Source organism: Falco biarmicus, chromosome 14 (assembly GCF_023638135.1).
Source record: "Falco biarmicus isolate bFalBia1 chromosome 14, bFalBia1.pri, whole genome shotgun sequence".
Lineage (NCBI taxonomy): Eukaryota > Metazoa > Chordata > Aves > Falconiformes > Falconidae > Falco > Falco biarmicus.
The window spans coordinates 19,366,920-19,385,374 of record NC_079301.1 but is presented as its reverse complement, the minus strand read 5'-3'; the positions used below and the strand labels follow the sequence as shown (position 1 = coordinate 19,385,374).

At 40.0% G+C, this 18,455-nt stretch overlaps 1 protein-coding gene across 1 annotated transcript in view; it reads right to left on the bottom strand.

The window, feature by feature from the left end:
• COL4A5 (collagen type IV alpha 5 chain) overlaps window positions 1-18,455 on the bottom strand; it is an 86,156-nt gene that overhangs the window by 19,757 nt on the left and 47,944 nt on the right. Inside the window, exons 16-34 of the mRNA XM_056360123.1 lie at window positions 17,406-17,450; window positions 17,258-17,311; window positions 17,039-17,080; window positions 16,447-16,579; window positions 15,476-15,649; window positions 14,194-14,277; window positions 12,841-12,933; window positions 12,194-12,264; window positions 11,801-11,992; window positions 11,180-11,348; window positions 10,419-10,511; window positions 10,224-10,328; window positions 9,576-9,673; window positions 9,158-9,308; window positions 8,406-8,519; window positions 4,043-4,210; window positions 3,064-3,153; window positions 2,090-2,239; window positions 666-764 (exon numbers count right to left, since the gene is read on the bottom strand). Of these exons, the coding sequence (XP_056216098.1) occupies window positions 666-764; window positions 2,090-2,239; window positions 3,064-3,153; window positions 4,043-4,210; window positions 8,406-8,519; window positions 9,158-9,308; window positions 9,576-9,673; window positions 10,224-10,328; window positions 10,419-10,511; window positions 11,180-11,348; window positions 11,801-11,992; window positions 12,194-12,264; window positions 12,841-12,933; window positions 14,194-14,277; window positions 15,476-15,649; window positions 16,447-16,579; window positions 17,039-17,080; window positions 17,258-17,311; window positions 17,406-17,450 (2,125 nt within the window). The remainder of the gene's footprint in view (window positions 1-665; window positions 765-2,089; window positions 2,240-3,063; window positions 3,154-4,042; window positions 4,211-8,405; window positions 8,520-9,157; window positions 9,309-9,575; window positions 9,674-10,223; window positions 10,329-10,418; window positions 10,512-11,179; window positions 11,349-11,800; window positions 11,993-12,193; window positions 12,265-12,840; window positions 12,934-14,193; window positions 14,278-15,475; window positions 15,650-16,446; window positions 16,580-17,038; window positions 17,081-17,257; window positions 17,312-17,405; window positions 17,451-18,455) is intronic.

The following is an 18,455-nucleotide window of genomic DNA, read 5'->3' as shown; positions in this document are numbered from 1 at the left end:
GAATGAACACATGATATCTTTCTTATCTGCCACAGGTATCCAGTAACTTCTATTATGAAATTAAATGCGACCTACAATGCTCAAATTAGTTTGGGTCCTAAATAGTTAAAAAAATTTCCCAAGCCCAACAAGGTATTTAGAGCAAGAAGTACATTAGACATAGTGAGCAATGATTCGAGATTTCAGATAAATTGTTACAGCTGTAGGAAGATGCAGTGCAAAAATAGTTAGTTTTCTTGATTCTTGCAATTCTTTAAAGCAAAGATGTGACATCCAGACAGCCCCTGCAACACATTCATTTAGCCATTTGCGAAGTATGAGTATAATGACTAACAATATAAGAAATAAACATACAAAACCGACAAGTCCTGTTGGCCAATCCTGCAGTCATATTGCTTGCTCAAGCCCCATTTTTCCGGTCATCCTAAAAGCTATCCTAATCTTCAAGGGATCAGCTTAAAACTGCTTTTGGGTCTGTTAGAAGGAAAGAGCTCAAAGCATGTTGTTTGGATAATAATTTTAAATGTCCCAAAACTGTGCTGCAGCTTTAAGTGTGAATCCCTAGGCTTTGCTTAGATATACCTGGATTAACATCCCAATCCCATGTGATAAAAACACAGGTAAATGTTTATACATCAAAACTGTGTGAGGCCTTGTTTACTTACCTGGCAATCCTGGCACACCTGGTGGGCCACTAAGTCCTGGTGGGCCTGGGTCACCTGGGAGACCTTGATAACCCTTCTGTCCTGATAAACCAGGAATACCTCAAAGCAAAAAGATACCTTTTATTATTATTACTGTTACTACTATTACTGTATGTTTTTGTTTACCTTAAGAGATCAGCTGTAGCTATAGGTGAATAAAAATCCAAATAGGGATTTTTCTTCAGTAAATGTAATTCCACCTAGTTCGGCAAAAAGAAGTATCATAGAACAGAAAATATTACTTCTGGAAAGTTTAAAATAACTACAGAACAGGAACAATATGAGTAAGTAGAGGAAAATATAACTTTATGACCAATGCTACTATACTTCATTCAGAAGGGATTGCCTTTACACATGATCAGGCTCCATGCTAACCTCTCTGTATTCATCCAGATTATTTATATACATGTTTAATTACATAGCTATGCCAGAAACATTTTGGGACTGATTACTATAAAAAGTAATGAAGGTATTTTAGCAGATTTTTACAAATTGTATGTGCTTATCATCCCATACAATATCTTTGTGCCGCCCTGCAGGCATAGTTGAATCTGCCCTCTACAGCTTTTACTTAACAGAGAGAAGAAAAGAAAAAGGTAAAAAAAAAAAAAAAAAAAAACAAGACAAATGCCTTAGGATCCTATCTAGGCTTCACAGAAACTAATACAATAGATAAATTAGCACAATAATGGCTGGGCCAATATTAGAGAAAGGCATGATGGTTCTCTCTAGCGCAGAATATTTTTACTCTTCTCCAGACTAAATTAAGAGTTCAAAGGAGACATCAGAACCCTTGGTTCTGGTTGTCTGGGGGAGGAGGGTGAAGCAAAAGAGAGAGAAGAGACTTGAATGAATTGAGAAAACCTTCCAGGCTACCATCTTGCCAAGTAGAAACATACAGAAATGACATTTAACTCAGGAGAAGGTAAGCTTACAGAGGTACCCAAAAGGGAGAATCTGGAGGTGATGCATGAGCAGATGACTTGTGCAATTCCATCCTACAAGGCAAAGGCCCAAGGGCCTTCAAGACAGCAGGAATGCAGCCAGCAGAGCAGCCATGGCAACTATCTCGCATCATGTTTAGGAGTAACACCTAGAAGATTGAATCGTAATCCTGCTGAAAGCACCTTAGTGCTATTACAATACTGCCATATGCCAAATAATAGTAACAGTCAATGAGCAAGGACACTGCAAACCAACCATACAGAGTAACTTAGCCATAGAACCACTTAAAAAAAGCGCCTAAAATAAGAGAACCTTAAGCCACCTTTACGTTCTGAGTTTTTTTCTGTAAGAAAAAATGAACTGCAGTGGATTCAGTTACAGGTCACTGCTATCTGTAGAGGACAAACCGCCTTCTCAGACCCACATGCAAAGTTCTGTACCTGGAACACCTGGCTCGCCTTTTTCTCCTTTAGCTCCTAGCTGTTTCGGATCAAGTTTTCCAGGTGGACCTGGCAGGCCTGCTTCACCTTTGATGCCTTTCTGTCCTACTGGTCCAGGAGGCCCTGGCGGACCAGGTAATCCATTATTACCTACAGTAGTTACAGACAACAAAAGGGGAAAAATAGAGTCCTTAACGTAAGCTAAAATATTTGTAATGATTTTTCTTACACAGGGAGTCCATGGTTTACTGATGAAGGTGGAATTCTCTAAATGATCATTCAGTTAATGCAAGATTCTCCACAGCTTCTTATGCCCTGGAACAAAGCCGTGTGAATGGACTGCATAGGGATGGCTGCAGTCTGCAGTCTGTCAGCTCTGGCCAGCCCAGGTCAGAAAACGCAGATATGTGTAAGACCCACACCGAGAGAGCTCCTGGAGCCCCACCACACCGTGCCACTAGCACAAAGGAGTTGCAACAGCTAAAGCAGCTTTGGATTCACAGCTTCCTTGCTCTGCAGAGGTGAGTGAGTTTTTCTTCTGCCAAACTCTTTCAAATTTCATCTCCAACAAGGGGGTTGGGAAAATGTAGATAGAATAGTTTCTCTGTGATACCTATAGAGCTGATTTGGGATGACTCCATAACCCAAAGCTACTGATATTCTTCTTTCTGCTACCTAAAGCAGACTTTACAACATACTCTGGAAATATTGCCCTGCTTCAAATGCTATCAGTCCAAAGGTAGTTTTTTAAATATCGTTAACATTTCATGACATCAATTAAAAAAAGAGTGACTGAATGCTATGGCTTAAAATTGCAAAGCAATTCTGAACATCACAGCACTGTCAAAAGAAGATAACCTAAGCAGATTCTGGTAATGAAGATCTAGATGTTAGTATTACAAAGCCTCTTTCCACACAGGACATTGAAAACAGCATTCTGCATTCTCTTAAGGGGTGGATAAAACAAATATTACCTTTCAAGCCAGGCAGGCCATTTCTTCCAGGAGTTCCTGGAGGCCCTGGAGGACCAGGAGTTCCCATGACGCCCATCTCACCTTTGGCACCTAAATGCATTGAATCACCATTGTCATTCTGAGTAAAAACTCAAAACCTGTCAGTACCTAACTTTTACTTCCCTGCATCTCCATGGTATTTACTAACAAGCACTCGCATACAAAGCCTGTTTTAAGGGGTCTGCAAGCACTCAGTTCTTGTATAGGTCTAAATCAGATGAAATGACACTTGAAAATTGTGGCAAATTTTCCACAGTTAAGTCCTGGGAAGACAATTTGCAATGCACTGTTCGTTATGGTAGAAAGCATATTTATAGCTCCAATAAATTCAGTTCCCTGGTTTGAAACACAAATACTTTGAAAGCAAACCTGAATTTGTTGAAAGCCAAAAAGACAATATAGGAATACACTACTTCTAGGATCTTTTCTATCACCCCCTCTATCCAAAGACAGAGATTCTTAATATTCACTTTTGAGATTTATATTTCAGAGGGCAAAACAGATATACTAAATGAATAGTCTAACACACAGAATAAGGAAAGTAATATTTAAAACTATGTGTTGGATACACTTGATAGCATTTGTAACTATTTCCTTTAAACAAATTCTCTTTCTAAACTGCAGCAGTGACTAGAAAAAATCAATCACAAAACAAATCAGAAAAGTGTACTAGCAATGATGATCAAATCAATGTTTGAAAGTAACACAGAAAATATTTGAATCAAGTTACAGGGAAGAGTGGAGAGGTGACAAGGTTTTTAACAAAACAGATTTTGTTACAATTTTTTTTCAAAAAGTATTGGATGTAATGGTTACATGTACCCAATTTTAAATAGCTAGGATAAACACTGAAGCTCATTAAGCTAGCATGTGCAAGAGAAAGAGTATCCACCTGTAACCACACTTTGGTCTTTGTCCACAGGTAAAAAATTGAACTTACCTGGAAATCCAGGTACGCCATCCCGGCCAGGTGGTCCAGGTGAACCCTGAGGCCCTGGGAGACCAGGGGGTCCTGGATATCCTGGGGCTCCTTGGTCACCTGGGGGACCAGGAACGTCGAAGCCTGGAGGACCTGGATCCCCTTTCTCCCCTGGAATGCCCTGCAACCCTAGACAATGTTGTTAAAGACAAAATCTTTTAGCAAAAAGTAAGGCAAGGCTGAGATTTATGTGTCTCTGGGTGTCGTACTGTAGGAATAGCTAAGTTTTATCTGCAGTCCATTCCTAGCACATATGAAAACCCTACAATTCTTCTAAAGCTGTTTATGTTTGAATGGCTTCCAGGTGTTAAAAAGCCATATTCTCCTGAAGAGAAGCATTACTAAAATTGTACCAAGTTGTAACGAATGCAATTAAAAAAATAATCTCAAAAGGAAAACAACAACTCTCTTCAACAATCATTTAAGTTTGATTAATAAAACAAAAAGCCAAGATTGATTAGACTGATTCGTATTTTATCATTGAGATTCTTACAAGTATAACAATATAACATCAGCTGAATATTTTTGAAGGATAAGAAAATTCTGCATTGCATTACATTTTGTCGAATGAAAAATGTGAATTGTCAAAATACACTTAAGATTGTTTAATGCTAATGATATTGAGCTCGAGGCACTGCTGAAGCAAGCAGACAGCTTGCTTCCCTCCAGTGCACTGTATCAGTGAGGATGCTCACTCTGGAAATGTAGCTGTCAAAAAAGGATTAATCTTAAATCTGAAGTTAAGAAAAGGCTTTGGTAAAGAAACCACAGTACCTGGGGAACCTGAGGTTCAAAAGCCAACGAGTTAGAGCTCATCAGGAAGTTGAGACAGGTAGCAGTAAGGAGTTGTAACAGGCATTAAGTTAGGAAACAAAATAAAGCACACACAATTAGGACAAAGAAAAAAAAATCTACCCTGAAGTTACCAAAACCACATCCAAGTACAAAGAATACAACATTAATGCAGTTAAGGGAAGCCAGACTGCAAGGAAACCTGAGGTCTTTTTCAAAGTGCAGCCACCACTTTATGCAGAAACAAGAAACTCTGTGAGATATTTTCAAATACTGATGGTACATTTTTTTAAAAAATATATTATTTCCCCCTCTCTCCTTGTTGAGTATTCTCTTCGCAACTGGGGAACAAGGTTTTTCTGAACTGTTTCTTATACAAAACTGTCATTAGTAGAGACTGGCTTGGACACCTCCTGAACATGAGAATACACCCTACCAACCTACTTCTTGTTGATCTGCATCACGTTCTGGTACATCCCCCTTGAATAGGGATTTTCAAAAGATACTGCTTCTTTATAACACAAAAACCCTCAAAACAATTTCTCCCCATTCTTTTAGTTCTATTATGCAAATTTACATTGCTACACCTACAGAAATTGTATATTGCACGTTACATACCCTAGCACAGTCTACTGAGATTATGACAACACCATGCCAAAACCTCATAAATTACTACAAGGCGGTATTATAACTCTGTAATGGTGACCCCCACTTCTGACTACAGGAACAAGTTTAGGAGTGATGTCATGATGTGTTCTTTGCACACTAAAAAGGCAGATTAAGTTTTCTTGACAGCATAGGCTATAGATTTCCACTTATTTAATGATAAGCATATTGCCCTCTGGCAGCAGCTTATCACTGCATTAAACTATGGTGTCGTGTGCCTGAAACTGCTTACTTTGCAGAGAAAAACAGTACCAGAGGATGGATAGGGACTGCACCATGCTCTGTTTAAGGGGTCTCCACAAGCAGGTGGCAAAAAAATTAGTAAGAAAATGATATTTAACCCAGTAATAGGACAAACTCCATATCTAGAATGATAAAGATACTTTTTCAAATATAAATTCTTTCAAATTGAATTTCTGGTTCTCAAAAATGTAGCCATATCACAATAGAGACGACAATAAATTCTAAAGTGATTTGTTACATACTCAAAAAAAAGAATAACTGCAAACTATTTGAAGAAGTGGTGGTGCAGAGAAATGGAATTCTGAACAAGGAAATCCTTTAAAGAATTTTCCAAATTATGTGAAAAACAGAGCCCCAGAAACTTTACCCTAATGTTGCATAAAGGAAGAGAATCAAAACAGCCTAGTAAAACAAAGAAGGGATGGGAGACAGGAAGGTAAGGCATTCTGCACAAAACAGAGAAAGAGAAGTGCCAAGGGAAATCACAAGGACTTCTCAAGTGGGACCTTCAACCATGCACTGGATTTCAGAGTCACCACGCTGTTAGTAGCCAGTGATTAGTCAGTACAGACATGAAGAGCGAAACTGTAAGCATTTCAAATCCACAAATGCTAGTAATAATTGCACATTTGTCAAAACTGGTATTTTGCAGAATAAATCAGTGATCACATGAAATCAAATTCTGGCTAGCACCAGAAGAGATGTTACAGGAAGACAAAAGAACATGCGTTGGATGAAACATTCAGACACATACTAATATATTGCACACACATACACACACCCAAATACACACTTGTGTTGCCTTCTGTTTCAGCTCAGCCTCAGGTGCAACCATAGGTTCAGGACAGTATAGTAAACACTGTAAACCAGGCAGAGGACCCACCTGCTAGCTCAGGGAACTTCTGTGCACATTGTCCAGACACCTGTCCCTAGCTCTTAATACTGGACACATTCAAGGCTTGCTGATGCAGCGACCACATATTCCTTTCGCCGCTGGGAAACTTGTGAAGAAGTATACTTAAACAGGACCCGCACTTCATGTCTGTGAGTAGAACTCAAACTCCATGGGCCTACTTACTGAAATGCATGCCTGCCTTCAAGTTAAGCACTTTGCTGAATCTCACAGTTCATAAAGATCTAAATATGAACAACCAATCTTGACTGACGGCCTCACAGTTGGCCATGAAGTTTTCAGCATGCATTGTGAACAACGCCAATCCGAGTGCTGGCATACAAACACATTCAAAATGTGTAGCTCATGGACATGCAATGTAAACAGTCACACAGGCATGGCAAGAACCAGATGGGGTTTGAAGTGTTTCAGCAGCAGGCATGCTCAAGTCCACAGAGGATGTTCTCACTGTGGTGACTGCCACACATTTGCAACACCAGGTGTTGGTGCACAGCAAGCCCATCCACCGAATGAAGGAGAAAACAAACTTCCCTAAACAAACTTTGTGAATAGAATGATGTGCACGTATGCACATGTACCCTTTCTGCACAGAGATGAAACAAGTTTGTATCTTCATCAGTCACAGTCATTTTAGACAAAAGACAATCAAACTCCCTTCAGAGATGTATTCCTAAGTACCAATATCTTTAGATTCTACTTTGTCAACCTACTTCAAACCTATCAGGACTCACAAAACAAGTGTGTGTGAGGGAATCAGGAACCCCAGAACTCAGAGGTTTCTGTAACAGGAATGCTAAACTTCTTTTCCAGGTGTGTTACGACAAGATGAACATGTACAGCCTTTTTTACTAACAGGCTTTCGTTAAAACATTATCATATCGTTACTTGGAGAACATTTTCTCCTCTACAAAATAATGAACCAGCTAGTTTGGAATACTCATGCTTTCTTCCTTTCCACATTAACAGAGTTAAATTGTGCTTCAGCTTCCATCTTGGAAAAAAAATAAAAGTGCCTAGCCACATAAGGGAAAACTTGAATCTGAATTACTCCCATGATTTTGCACTCACCATGTAAGTAGAGGGAGGACAAATAGCACTGTATAGGGGATTGAGTTTGTCTGCTTTTTTTCCAAGTCAGAAATTAATTTTTGAGATAATAATGTAAAATTTATTTAAAAATGCCTGTCACTCAGTAAATTTGGAACATACTTTGGTAAACTAGAAAACTGCTCTGGAATTTAAGAACCATCTTCCTATTTGAAAGCAATGTAACGACAGCGCAGTACAGGCAGCTGAAGGTGGCTTCCATCCTCTTCTGTATCCCCAAACCCTCTGCACTGACATTGTGCTCCCTTCTGTCTTGTCCTGAACAGTTCTGTGATAAACTTCACAGAGATTTTGTCACTATCTGCTCACAACACTTTCTAGGCTATCTGCTGAGGCTCCAAGCCTTCTCCAAAGTGAGCTTTTACACCCTTGACACCTCCCCAAGTTGTACAAATGGCAAGGCTGAATGTAATTCCACTTCCCATTTCAGCAAAAAACATGATGTACCAAGTTTTGCCTGCGTGACTGGCAAAGCAGCCAAGCTAATAGATAGGAAGTCTCCACCTTTCCTTGCCTACCTGTTCAGTGGGGCCTTCAGCATGCTGTATACCTGCTTGGTGTATGCCAGAGATAACCTAAGTGTACAATTCATGCGAGTTTTACCTGGGGGGCCAACAGGACCTGGAGGTCCTGGAGATCCAGGTGGACCTTGACCACCAATGCCAGGGATGCCTGGTGGGCCTGGGAGTCCTGGTGGTCCACTTGGTCCAGGTTCACCTAAAAGAATGCTCTTGTTTAGTTAAACAGTGAACTCAGTTCAGAGATACTTGCTGTCAGAAGTAGAGAAGTTGTACTCAAAATTTCATCCTTGTATGCAAACAAAGGGAAAAAACCCACCATACTTCAGAGGGTATTTCTGAAAACCAGTGATTTGTCCTCACTCTGTGTGGAATGCATGCAGTTTACATTTCAGGGCTACACAGAGAAATGTTATTGCATCATAATCCACATCAAACTCAACAGATGCTCTCCAGCAAACCAGGCATGCTCTGCAGTTCAATACAGACAATGATTAACAGCAGGAATTCATGAATTGCTAACCCTCTGCATACTGAAGCACAGCGCATCTAAATGACAGTTATTCTCTTGAAGAAGTTTTACCCCAACGTTAACATGATTTGTCTTAAGAATACACTTTCAGATACTGACCCACAGGTTGGTATTTACTCCCTTGCATGCTTGCCTTTTGAGAACACAAGCTTCCATTTACACAGGTGTGTCTGATTTGGGAAAACGGGCCCTGAAGTAATTGCTCTGAAGTCAGCACTGCTTGTATTTAACTGCCATATGGCTGCCAGCACATCTACATTTTTAAAAGTTCAACAGGGAACAGAAAAGGGGAGAGTTCTCCATACCTTTGGGCCCTGGAGTTCCATCAAAACCTGCCCGTCCTGGGAGACCAGGGTTTCCTGGGAAGCCAGGATCACCTTTGGGCCCTTGAACTCCCTTTGTGCCTGGTGGTCCTGGGGGTCCAGGTGGTCCTGGAACTCCAAATCCACGATCCCCCTATAACAAACAAACTATTTTTTGAAAGGAAGTTTTCTAAGTTCAGCCTCTCCTAAAAATGTTAAAGTAAAAAGAAAAAAATGCCCATCATCTTAGAGTTCAGTTTCTTTTTTCCTTTTTTTCCTATGCTCACTCAAACCTCAAGTAGAGAACTTCCCCACCATCAAAAGCTGACAACAACAGGTGAAATCCTCCCCACCAACTTCCCACTGATGCAGAAGAACCTCTATGAAAGTGAAGTTTTATATTAGACAAGCAAACACAGACCTTCTGTCCTGGGAAACCAGGTGGTCCAGGAGGTCCATCTAGACCAGGGCGACCTGGAGTTCCTGGAGCTCCGGGGGGGCCTGGAGTCCCTGGGAAACCTACACATGACATGGAGGTCAGAGCAGCAGAATAGAGGACACCGGAGACCATTAGAACACTTCCAGAAATGCTTTCGACCCATGAAAAGTGGTATCTGAAAACAGGTTCTGTGCTTCCTCAAGCACACTTGAGGGTACCTGTTTGGTTGAGATTATCTTTTGAGCACACAGTCTTTGCACAGAGGATCTCTGGGACTCCCTGTGCTTTGTGCTTTAACAAAAATTACACAGATCACATCGGAAACATTGATATTTTAGGGCAGCATTCGGAGATCATTTATTGATTCAAGCTCAACATTCATTGTTTCCCAGGGTTTTACCCATTTACTTTTGTGTCCTTGGTTTACTGTTTACCGTGAACAGAGGAATAACAGCTCAGCAGGATTTTTTTCCTAGTGCTTCTGAAACTATTACGAAGATGTATAAAGACAAATATATTTTAAAGGTTTCTAGAGACAGAAATCAACCCGCCGGGAAAAAGTGAAGAGACACAACCCTCTATGTCTCCTCTTGCAGCCAGTACAATACAGTAACATGGCTGTAAACATACCTTTTGGGCCTGGTGGACCTGGAAGCCCAATGCCAGGAATACCTGGCTCTCCCTTTGCACCTGGGATGCCTGATAAGCCACGCTGACCTGGCTGACCAGGATCTCCTGCAAAAACAAGAAAATCAACATAGTCATCAAGAATCAGTCAGAATTAAAAGCTCTTGGAATTCCCCGGATATCTAGTTGCTGCTTTACCTGGAAGACCTGGGTCACCATTTCTTCCTGGAGGACCAGGAGGGCCTGGAACTCCTGGTTCTGTAATAGTCTGGCCAGGGTCACCTTTTGGACCTAAATCCAAAAAGTAGAAATATTTTATCACTCAGTAGGAGTTTCTTCTCTGTTTTCCTTTGAGCAGAGAAAGATGCTAGCCACATCCCAAGCTTACAAAGAGCTTAAATACCAGCAAGACTACCCAATAGGCTATCTGCCCCTGAGCCCCCTATAGCACTTAGAGGATTTGAAACATTGTTTAATGTTAAGACAGCTTTCTTGAAATGTTATTTTTTCTAGCTTCCTTCTAGGTACCATCATGTGTATAGTACTTTCCATAGCTGACACCAACACAACTTGATCAGGATCTGTGTCGTTGACAAGAAAGTAACAAAAGTAGACTTGTTCAAAGCAAACCCTTGTTTTCAAAAAATGCTGTAGTTGCAGTATTATTAAGCGTAAGCCACATGGTGGTTACAATATATTTCCACTATAGTCAGCTGAAGAGAAGCTTCTCAAGAAGTCACAGCAGAAGGGTGAGTCACGTGCCTATAGTAACATGGCACAAATTCTGCTCACTTTGTGAGTCTGTGATGACCTTCAGCAAAGGCGCTTACAAATACTAGGTCTTACAACGCCTTTGAGAAAACTTTAAAAGCAGCATTATGTTCTCAGAACTATCTGGAGCAAAAGGACAAAACTTGATTTTACAGCTTTTGTTCAATAGCACACAGAGAACAACTCACCAGGAACCCCAGGAGGCCCGGGACGGCCTGAAACACCTTGGATGCCCTTTTCACCAGGTGAACCTTGTGGACCAAAACCAGGAGGTCCAGGAAGTCCTTTGTCTCCAGGAGGACCTGGTATTCCTGGATCACCTGGAATACCCATTTCTCCTTTGAATGCAACACTGCCCTGAAAAAAGGAAGAGCAGGATGGGAAAGAGGAACATATCTTTACTAGCAAAGGAGTAAAGTGTTTCATTGTTTCTTTTTTTTGAAACTCTGAGAGTTTCCATCCTTCTAACTCTCAAGGCCATTAGCTGCCTACATCTTACTAACATGGTCAAGATAAGGTCTAACTCTGGCAGTATACTTAATTCATCACACTACATATGTGAAATATAGACAATGGAAGAAGGGACCATCTGATACTACCCAAGAGGTCTCAGCTTATTTTTAGAGGCACTGACAGATTCAGAGAGTAGCTCTGTATATCATCACTAGATTGACATCTACTGAAGAGAATTACTGTGTTAGTCACGTTCAGAAAAAAGCACAGTTGCCAGTCCTTTGATCTGCACTACGTCAAATACATCCAGGACCTCCCAAAACATCTGTCCAAACACAGCATAAAATGTAACTCACAGGTTCCCCCTTAGGGCCAGGTAGACCTGGCAGTCCATCTCGCCCAGGAGTGCCATCTATGCCCGGAAGACCTGGAGGTCCTGGGAAGCCGGGGTCTCCTTTGTCACCTTTCATTCTTGGAGAAGTCAGGACATCCCCTGGGTCTCCTTTAGGACCAGGTCTCCCAGGAGCACCTGGGGACCCTGGGAATCCCTGAACGGGAAGAAAAAAAAGAAAAAAAAAAAGTTTTTCACTTCCTCTCTGAGTTTGGCACAATACAAGAATTATGCATTCAAGCTAATTATGGAAAAAAAAATATTAGACAAGAATTCATGTCTGCTGTGTACAGATCTACCAAACATGCAAGATAAATGAGACACTGTTTTCCCACCAGAACATAACACCACCACTTACTGGTGGCCCTACAAGGCCAGTTAATCCAGGAAGCCCCTTTTCACCTTTTGGTCCAGGAAAACCAGGAGAACCTGAGTAGTGCAGCAAAACATAAAAGAAAAACATAAAACTGTAGAAGCTGTAAATATCAAGCATGCTGTTTGCATAAGATAGTAGCTAAGCTTTTTTAAGACCAGGCAAGATTTAGTTGGGGTTTTTTGGAGAGCTTGATTTTACTTGAGCAGAACAAACTCTGAAACTCTAGGTTTAATCAGTAGTGTCAAAAAATGTCACACCTTCCAGCTCCTCTATCATTTCAGGAATAGCAAGTAGTAGAAGTTAATTTCTCTTTTTCAGTTAAATCTATAGCAGATCATAAACCTTCAAAACACAGAATGCTTGGACGTCTGTTTTTGATCAGATGTTTTTTTTTTAGAAAGACTAGATTTTCAAAAAATGAGTGATTTTTTTACACATATCCAGCCTGTTTCTTCCTAACACTCCCCAGCTGTGCTAAATATGACATGCACCAAGTATTTACTGGAGCTGGCAACTGCATCTGGATTTGTACACAATAGACAGATATCATTAACATTATACACAGATAATAGGATACAAAAGTGACTGTATGGAATATAATAAGCAGAATAGTGAAGACTTCAGCTTACCTGGACTACCTGGAGGTCCTGGTGGTCCTCTCTCCCCAGGAGGCCCAGTTACACCAGCTCCTATGCAATTGAAGCATGTGTCTCCTTGATCACCTAAAAAGATTTGCATTGAAAAAGTATACTTAAGCATCAGATCTTAGACAACACTAAAAGAATTCAGCACAACAGCAATTGTTTTCTTGCTACTGAACTATAATACCATGTCTAAAATTATTATTTTATGTAATTATATGATTGCTTAAATATTAGAAGGCTTCCCCCATAAAAGCCAAACTGAAGCTTTTTGGTTGCTAGGAGTCAGACAACTAATATCAGATATGATTATAATTTATTTAGGATAATGCAAAATAAATTAAAACAGGAAAAATGCTTTCAATCATGAAAAATAAAACTGTGGACTTTTTCTCCTTAGTAAAAGAGTCTTCTTCTAAAGTAAGTACTTGACCCTTCAATTACAACTCTAAAACACATATATCAAAATCCCAAACTTTAATTAAACTCCAAGAGTGCAAGTCCAAGAGTACTGGGAATGTTTCATTGATTTGACAATAGACTGAACTTATTTCATTAAAAAACAAATAAACAAAAAACAAACCCCAAAACCCCCAAAGAAAGAATGGTTTCAAGAAGTTTAGGAATTTCCTTCACATAAAGACTTTTCTGACATTCATCAATGTACTATTTAAGTACTTTAATTTAGGGTAATTAATTAATCCTTATAATCTCCATGACAAAAAAAAGACTTCTGTTTGAAAGAAGTACACAATCAAGTGAGATGCCCAAAGTCATCTAGGATGTCCATGGTTGAGCTAGGAAAAGATTCTCACTTACCCATATCAGCATCCTCATTGCAAGGTTGTCTTTTTGGAAACAAGGATACACATTAAAGATGTCTTTCTTTTGCTTATCAAACAAACAAACTCATTGTAGATTGACCAATTCAAATTAGGAATCTTGCATTTCTAATTTCAGTGTTGCTTTCCATTAAAAATGTCAATTTTTTTCATGAAGTGTAAAACTTTTTCACATAGAACTGGTAACTGCTGTTACAAAGCATTTAGTTGCTGTCTACCTGGGAGATACTCATAAACCTGAAATTCCATTTTAATTTCACCATGATCCATGCTAGGCCCTAGCATTGGTTGTACCCTCAGTCACTTTGAGATTCCTGTGCTTTAACACTACATGAGGGACTATCCTACACTCAAACAAAACAGCTTTCTTACTCAGAAACAGAAAATATCTGCACTCACCCTAGGAAGAGTCACTGTTTATCCTTATTTAATACAGGGTTTATACTGTTTAACAAGTTTTACCAAAAAGAGAAAAAACAAGATAGCCATGCCACTGCACCTTTTTGGCCTCGCTCCCCTGTAAAGCCTTGTTGTCCTGGAATTCCTGGAGGACCTGGTGGCCCCTGCTCACATAACCCTTCACCTAAGGAAAATTGAGAGGTTTAATGACCAATTTGTGTTAGACTAACAGCAGCGTTGAATGTATGTACAAAAATGTACTTCCTAGTATTTGTGCAAATATTTTAATATACCCACACAATCACAGACCAGACATTTTGGCAATTCAGAGAGAGGACTGATAATGAAAACCCACCAGTCTAATCCAAACTCAAAATGAAACACTCAGGATATTACACAACAGTAATCAGTTCTCTTTCATAACCTCAACTATCTCCCACTATTTTCCACAGCCTACAGAATTCCATCTCTACACTACATTCTGCTAGTCAGCCTCATATCATAAATGCACGTGTATGAAGTATCATCAGAGTTAGGGGGCTTAAAAAGCCAACGCCAGCTATTGCTCCCTGAATCATGTTAGCTCCTCTCCACTACGGCTTTCCAGTTCTCGTACTCCATCTCCCAATCCCTACTTCCCTTATACCAAAAAGGAGCTAAGAGCCTTCATCCAAAGTGTCCACTCCCAAGCTAATTTTTTGTGGTCTACACACTGGAATATCTATGAAATGAAATTGGAATCTTGTAAAAATTATTCTTTTGACTCTCCTGGTATCACAACTCTTAGAAGGAAACACTCCCTCCAAGCATTGATTAGATCGTATCATGAAAGCTGAATTTAGTCAAGGCAGTGTCAAAGTGGTTACCTCCTGCTTTATGCATAAATTTTAATGTAACTTTCTAATAGGTGGATTAAATAGGATGTAACATAAATTGGAAAAAAACTATTTTTGTGTATCTGGGCCAAATTTGCTTGGCTTTGGAGGACTGTAATTACTGTGTGAGTTAGCACAAAGGTCCCTCATGTCTGACAAGATACCTTCTTGCCCAGTCTAGCTGCATGTCACAGATAAGTCACAGCAGAGCTCATCTGAGGTAGAAAGAGGCAGGATAAAGCCAGACTGCAACTCACACCACTGAATTCCAAAATTCTGTAATTGTCCTTAAGGCTAGAGCTCCCCTACAAATGTCCTGATTTGCAATGGGAGTGACTTGGAGAATGTATATGAATAGCTCATGGACTTCAGCTGCTGATAAACTACATCTTTGGAGGTAGAATTGAAAAAAAAAAAAAGGGGCGGGAGGGAGGGGAAGAAAATAAAAGAATGAATGTCAAAGCTGTTCAGTCTCTTCTACTTGCTGTGTGTGTGGTCATCACTTACCAGGAGGAACAGATGGTGCAGGTGGCCCTGGAGGACCTGGTGGTCCTGGAGGTCCTCGTGGTCCATCAAGTCCTGGTTGCCCCGGAATAGAAACACCAGGTAAACCTGGATCTCCCTTCTGACCTCTCTCACCAGGTAAGCCAGGTGGGCCAGGAGGTCCAACAGTAGTGATCCCTATGATGGGAAGAACTTAGTTCCTTGATAGCTCAAAGGCTTAAATCACTTTCATGCAAGGATGACAATGATATATGATGAACAACATGCTATGGATAAGACTGTGTCTTTCCAGGTAAGTACTCTGTAACATTTCTTCCATGGAATCAAACTACATGTCGATGTGCAGTGTTTGACATATGCACATTTCACATTTTCAGAGATTTTTGTTTGAAAAATTGACCTGAGACTCAACAACTAAGTTCATGCAGGAAAAAAATAAAACAGGACTAATGAAAGGAAGTGCTGATGGAAAAAAGAACATTTACAAGCTGTAACGTTAGAATCCTAATGGTCTTCTCTAAGCATGTATAAGGCAAATACAGGTGTCGCCACCTACTCCCATTGTAGACTCAGATCATCTCCTCCTTTAGTACTGCCAATGTTCAGCAGAGTCTAGGTTTGATGGCCAGGTACCAGACTTCCAATATGTAATACCTTCTCTGTGTAATGCAGTGCATGATGTATGCTATAGGTAAGTGATATGATTACCCCTAAGACCATTAAGCTAGTATCTGTTTGACAGCCTTGATGATTAGCATCCTGTGTTTGCCACAGCGGAGGCAATGAACATTCAGAATTCCTCATATTATCCCCGTAAGCTAAGGACCACCCTTCAAGCTCAAAGGTAGCTCTGAATAATTCTGCCTTTACTTTCTGCTCAGTCCATCTGTCAAAAGGAGCGTGGAGAGACTGTGAACCTAAATATCCATTCAGACATTTGAGCATATAACTTATTCTGATGTTTGCAGTCCTACCTGGAGAACCTGGCAAGCCAGGTGGGCCTGGCCTACCAGAGAATCCACGCTCCCCTTTGGCTCCCGGCAGTCCTGGCAATCCTTTGCTGCCTTTTGGTCCCACTGCTGCATCAATGCCTGGTCTTGAAATGACCTGTAAATTTCATGTTCATGTGAAACAACTTGCCAGCAGTCACTGGAATGGTAAAGAAATGTGAGGGCGGAAAAGTTCAACACACTTTGAACCTTAGACCAATGACAGGATGCTTTTTCCTGCTCCACTGAAATACCACGTAAAATTCCAGTAAAGAGCTCACTCCAATAGGAAGCACTTCAACTGCCAAGCCAACAGCCAGTTATAACAGACTTCAGTGAAGCTGACTAAATTTCTGCTGGTCTGAGGTTATAGTCTAGCATTGTGTTTGTTACCTAGCAAATACTAGAGCATGGAATCTATCTGGAAAGAAGGAAACAATCATTTCTATTAGTGAACATATGAAATCTTTACTGGTTCTGTTATTGTTATACCCAGAGACAGGACTCACAGTCGCCCAAGAACTATGACAAAACAACACTGCCAACCAAATGCAGAAAGAAAAGATCAGCAACTTACAATTCCAGGAGGACCAGGGGGACCGATGTCACCTTTTTCACCCTACAATGAAATTAGGAGCATTTTTTACAGTGCGCATTATTACAAAAGAAAGTTATCACAAATATTTTTCAACACTGTAATAGCATAGGGAATGCAATCACTGCTCAATCAGAACTGAACTCCGTGATGGCAGATCTTTAAGCTACTATAGCAATAATATAAAAAAAATGGGCATACCTTTTCACCCTCTCTTCCTGGAGCACCGTTTATTCCAGGCCCACCAGGTAAACCCTTCAAGAAAAGAGAATCACACTCAGATCTTCTCCATATCTGAAGAAAAGCTTATAAGGAGTCTGCTTAGATTAGAAATGTAGGAGTTACTCACATCCCTACCAGGCTGACCAGGCTCTCCATCTTTGCCAGGCTTTCCCTTCAAAGACATAAACACGCATTGAAATAAAATGCTTCGGTGGTGAAGAATTCTTATGGAAATTATGTTACTTATTTCCCATTTTTCAAGAATGCAGTCCTTGTGACACATGTGTCAAAACCATCAAGTATAGTCAATGGAATTATCTAAACTGAGGTTTTCATTTTGAAAACCAGAGCACAAAAAACCATGACAAGTCTCAAAGAAATGTGCGAATAGAGCACAAAATGATCTCCAGTTAACTACTGCTAATTCATTGTGTTTAATAACTCCTTTTATGCTAACATTAGAGAAATCCTTTATTTGGAAAACAGATCCTAACTCCCTAAACACTAGAACATTATTTTTAATTAGGAAATTAGTATAATGTGACTAGTGAAAATTAAATAAAAACATTTTTGTGTTTGAATTTTAACCCTCCTTTAAACCAAATGCAATTCCCTGAAGAATAGTATCAACAAAAATAGAAGTGACTTCTAAAAACCACATATTCTTGCTGAACAGATTTGCCACTGCTGCAATAAAAGTAGTGAGCTCCACTTTATTCCAGACCATTCACTGGGCGAGACAAATAGAACTCTACTGTTAGCATTACAGAAGCGGTATGTATAGGGGTCACCTGCTGCAACATAACTAGAATAGGTCATTAAATTTCACCAGTGTCAAGATCAACTCTCAGTCATTGAGAAGTTGATAGTAAGACCTGACAGACACAGTGTATTAGAGTATAATGTGATTTGTGAATTCTTTATTATTAGTAACGAGTTCTGATTCTCAAAAATGAGGTTTTAAGATTTCCTGTGGATTTGCAGAACTACCTGTTTGATTACATGTACTGACATTTTATGAGTATATCTGAAATGGGTTTGAACGACACAGAATCATATGGGGCCCTAAAAGGCAGCTTTAAAGTAATTTCAGAGCAAAACTGCAGTTTAAGCATGCAGCATGCCCAAATTCAGAGTAATAAAACCAAACAAAAATGTTGGTGAACAACCTTTGGCA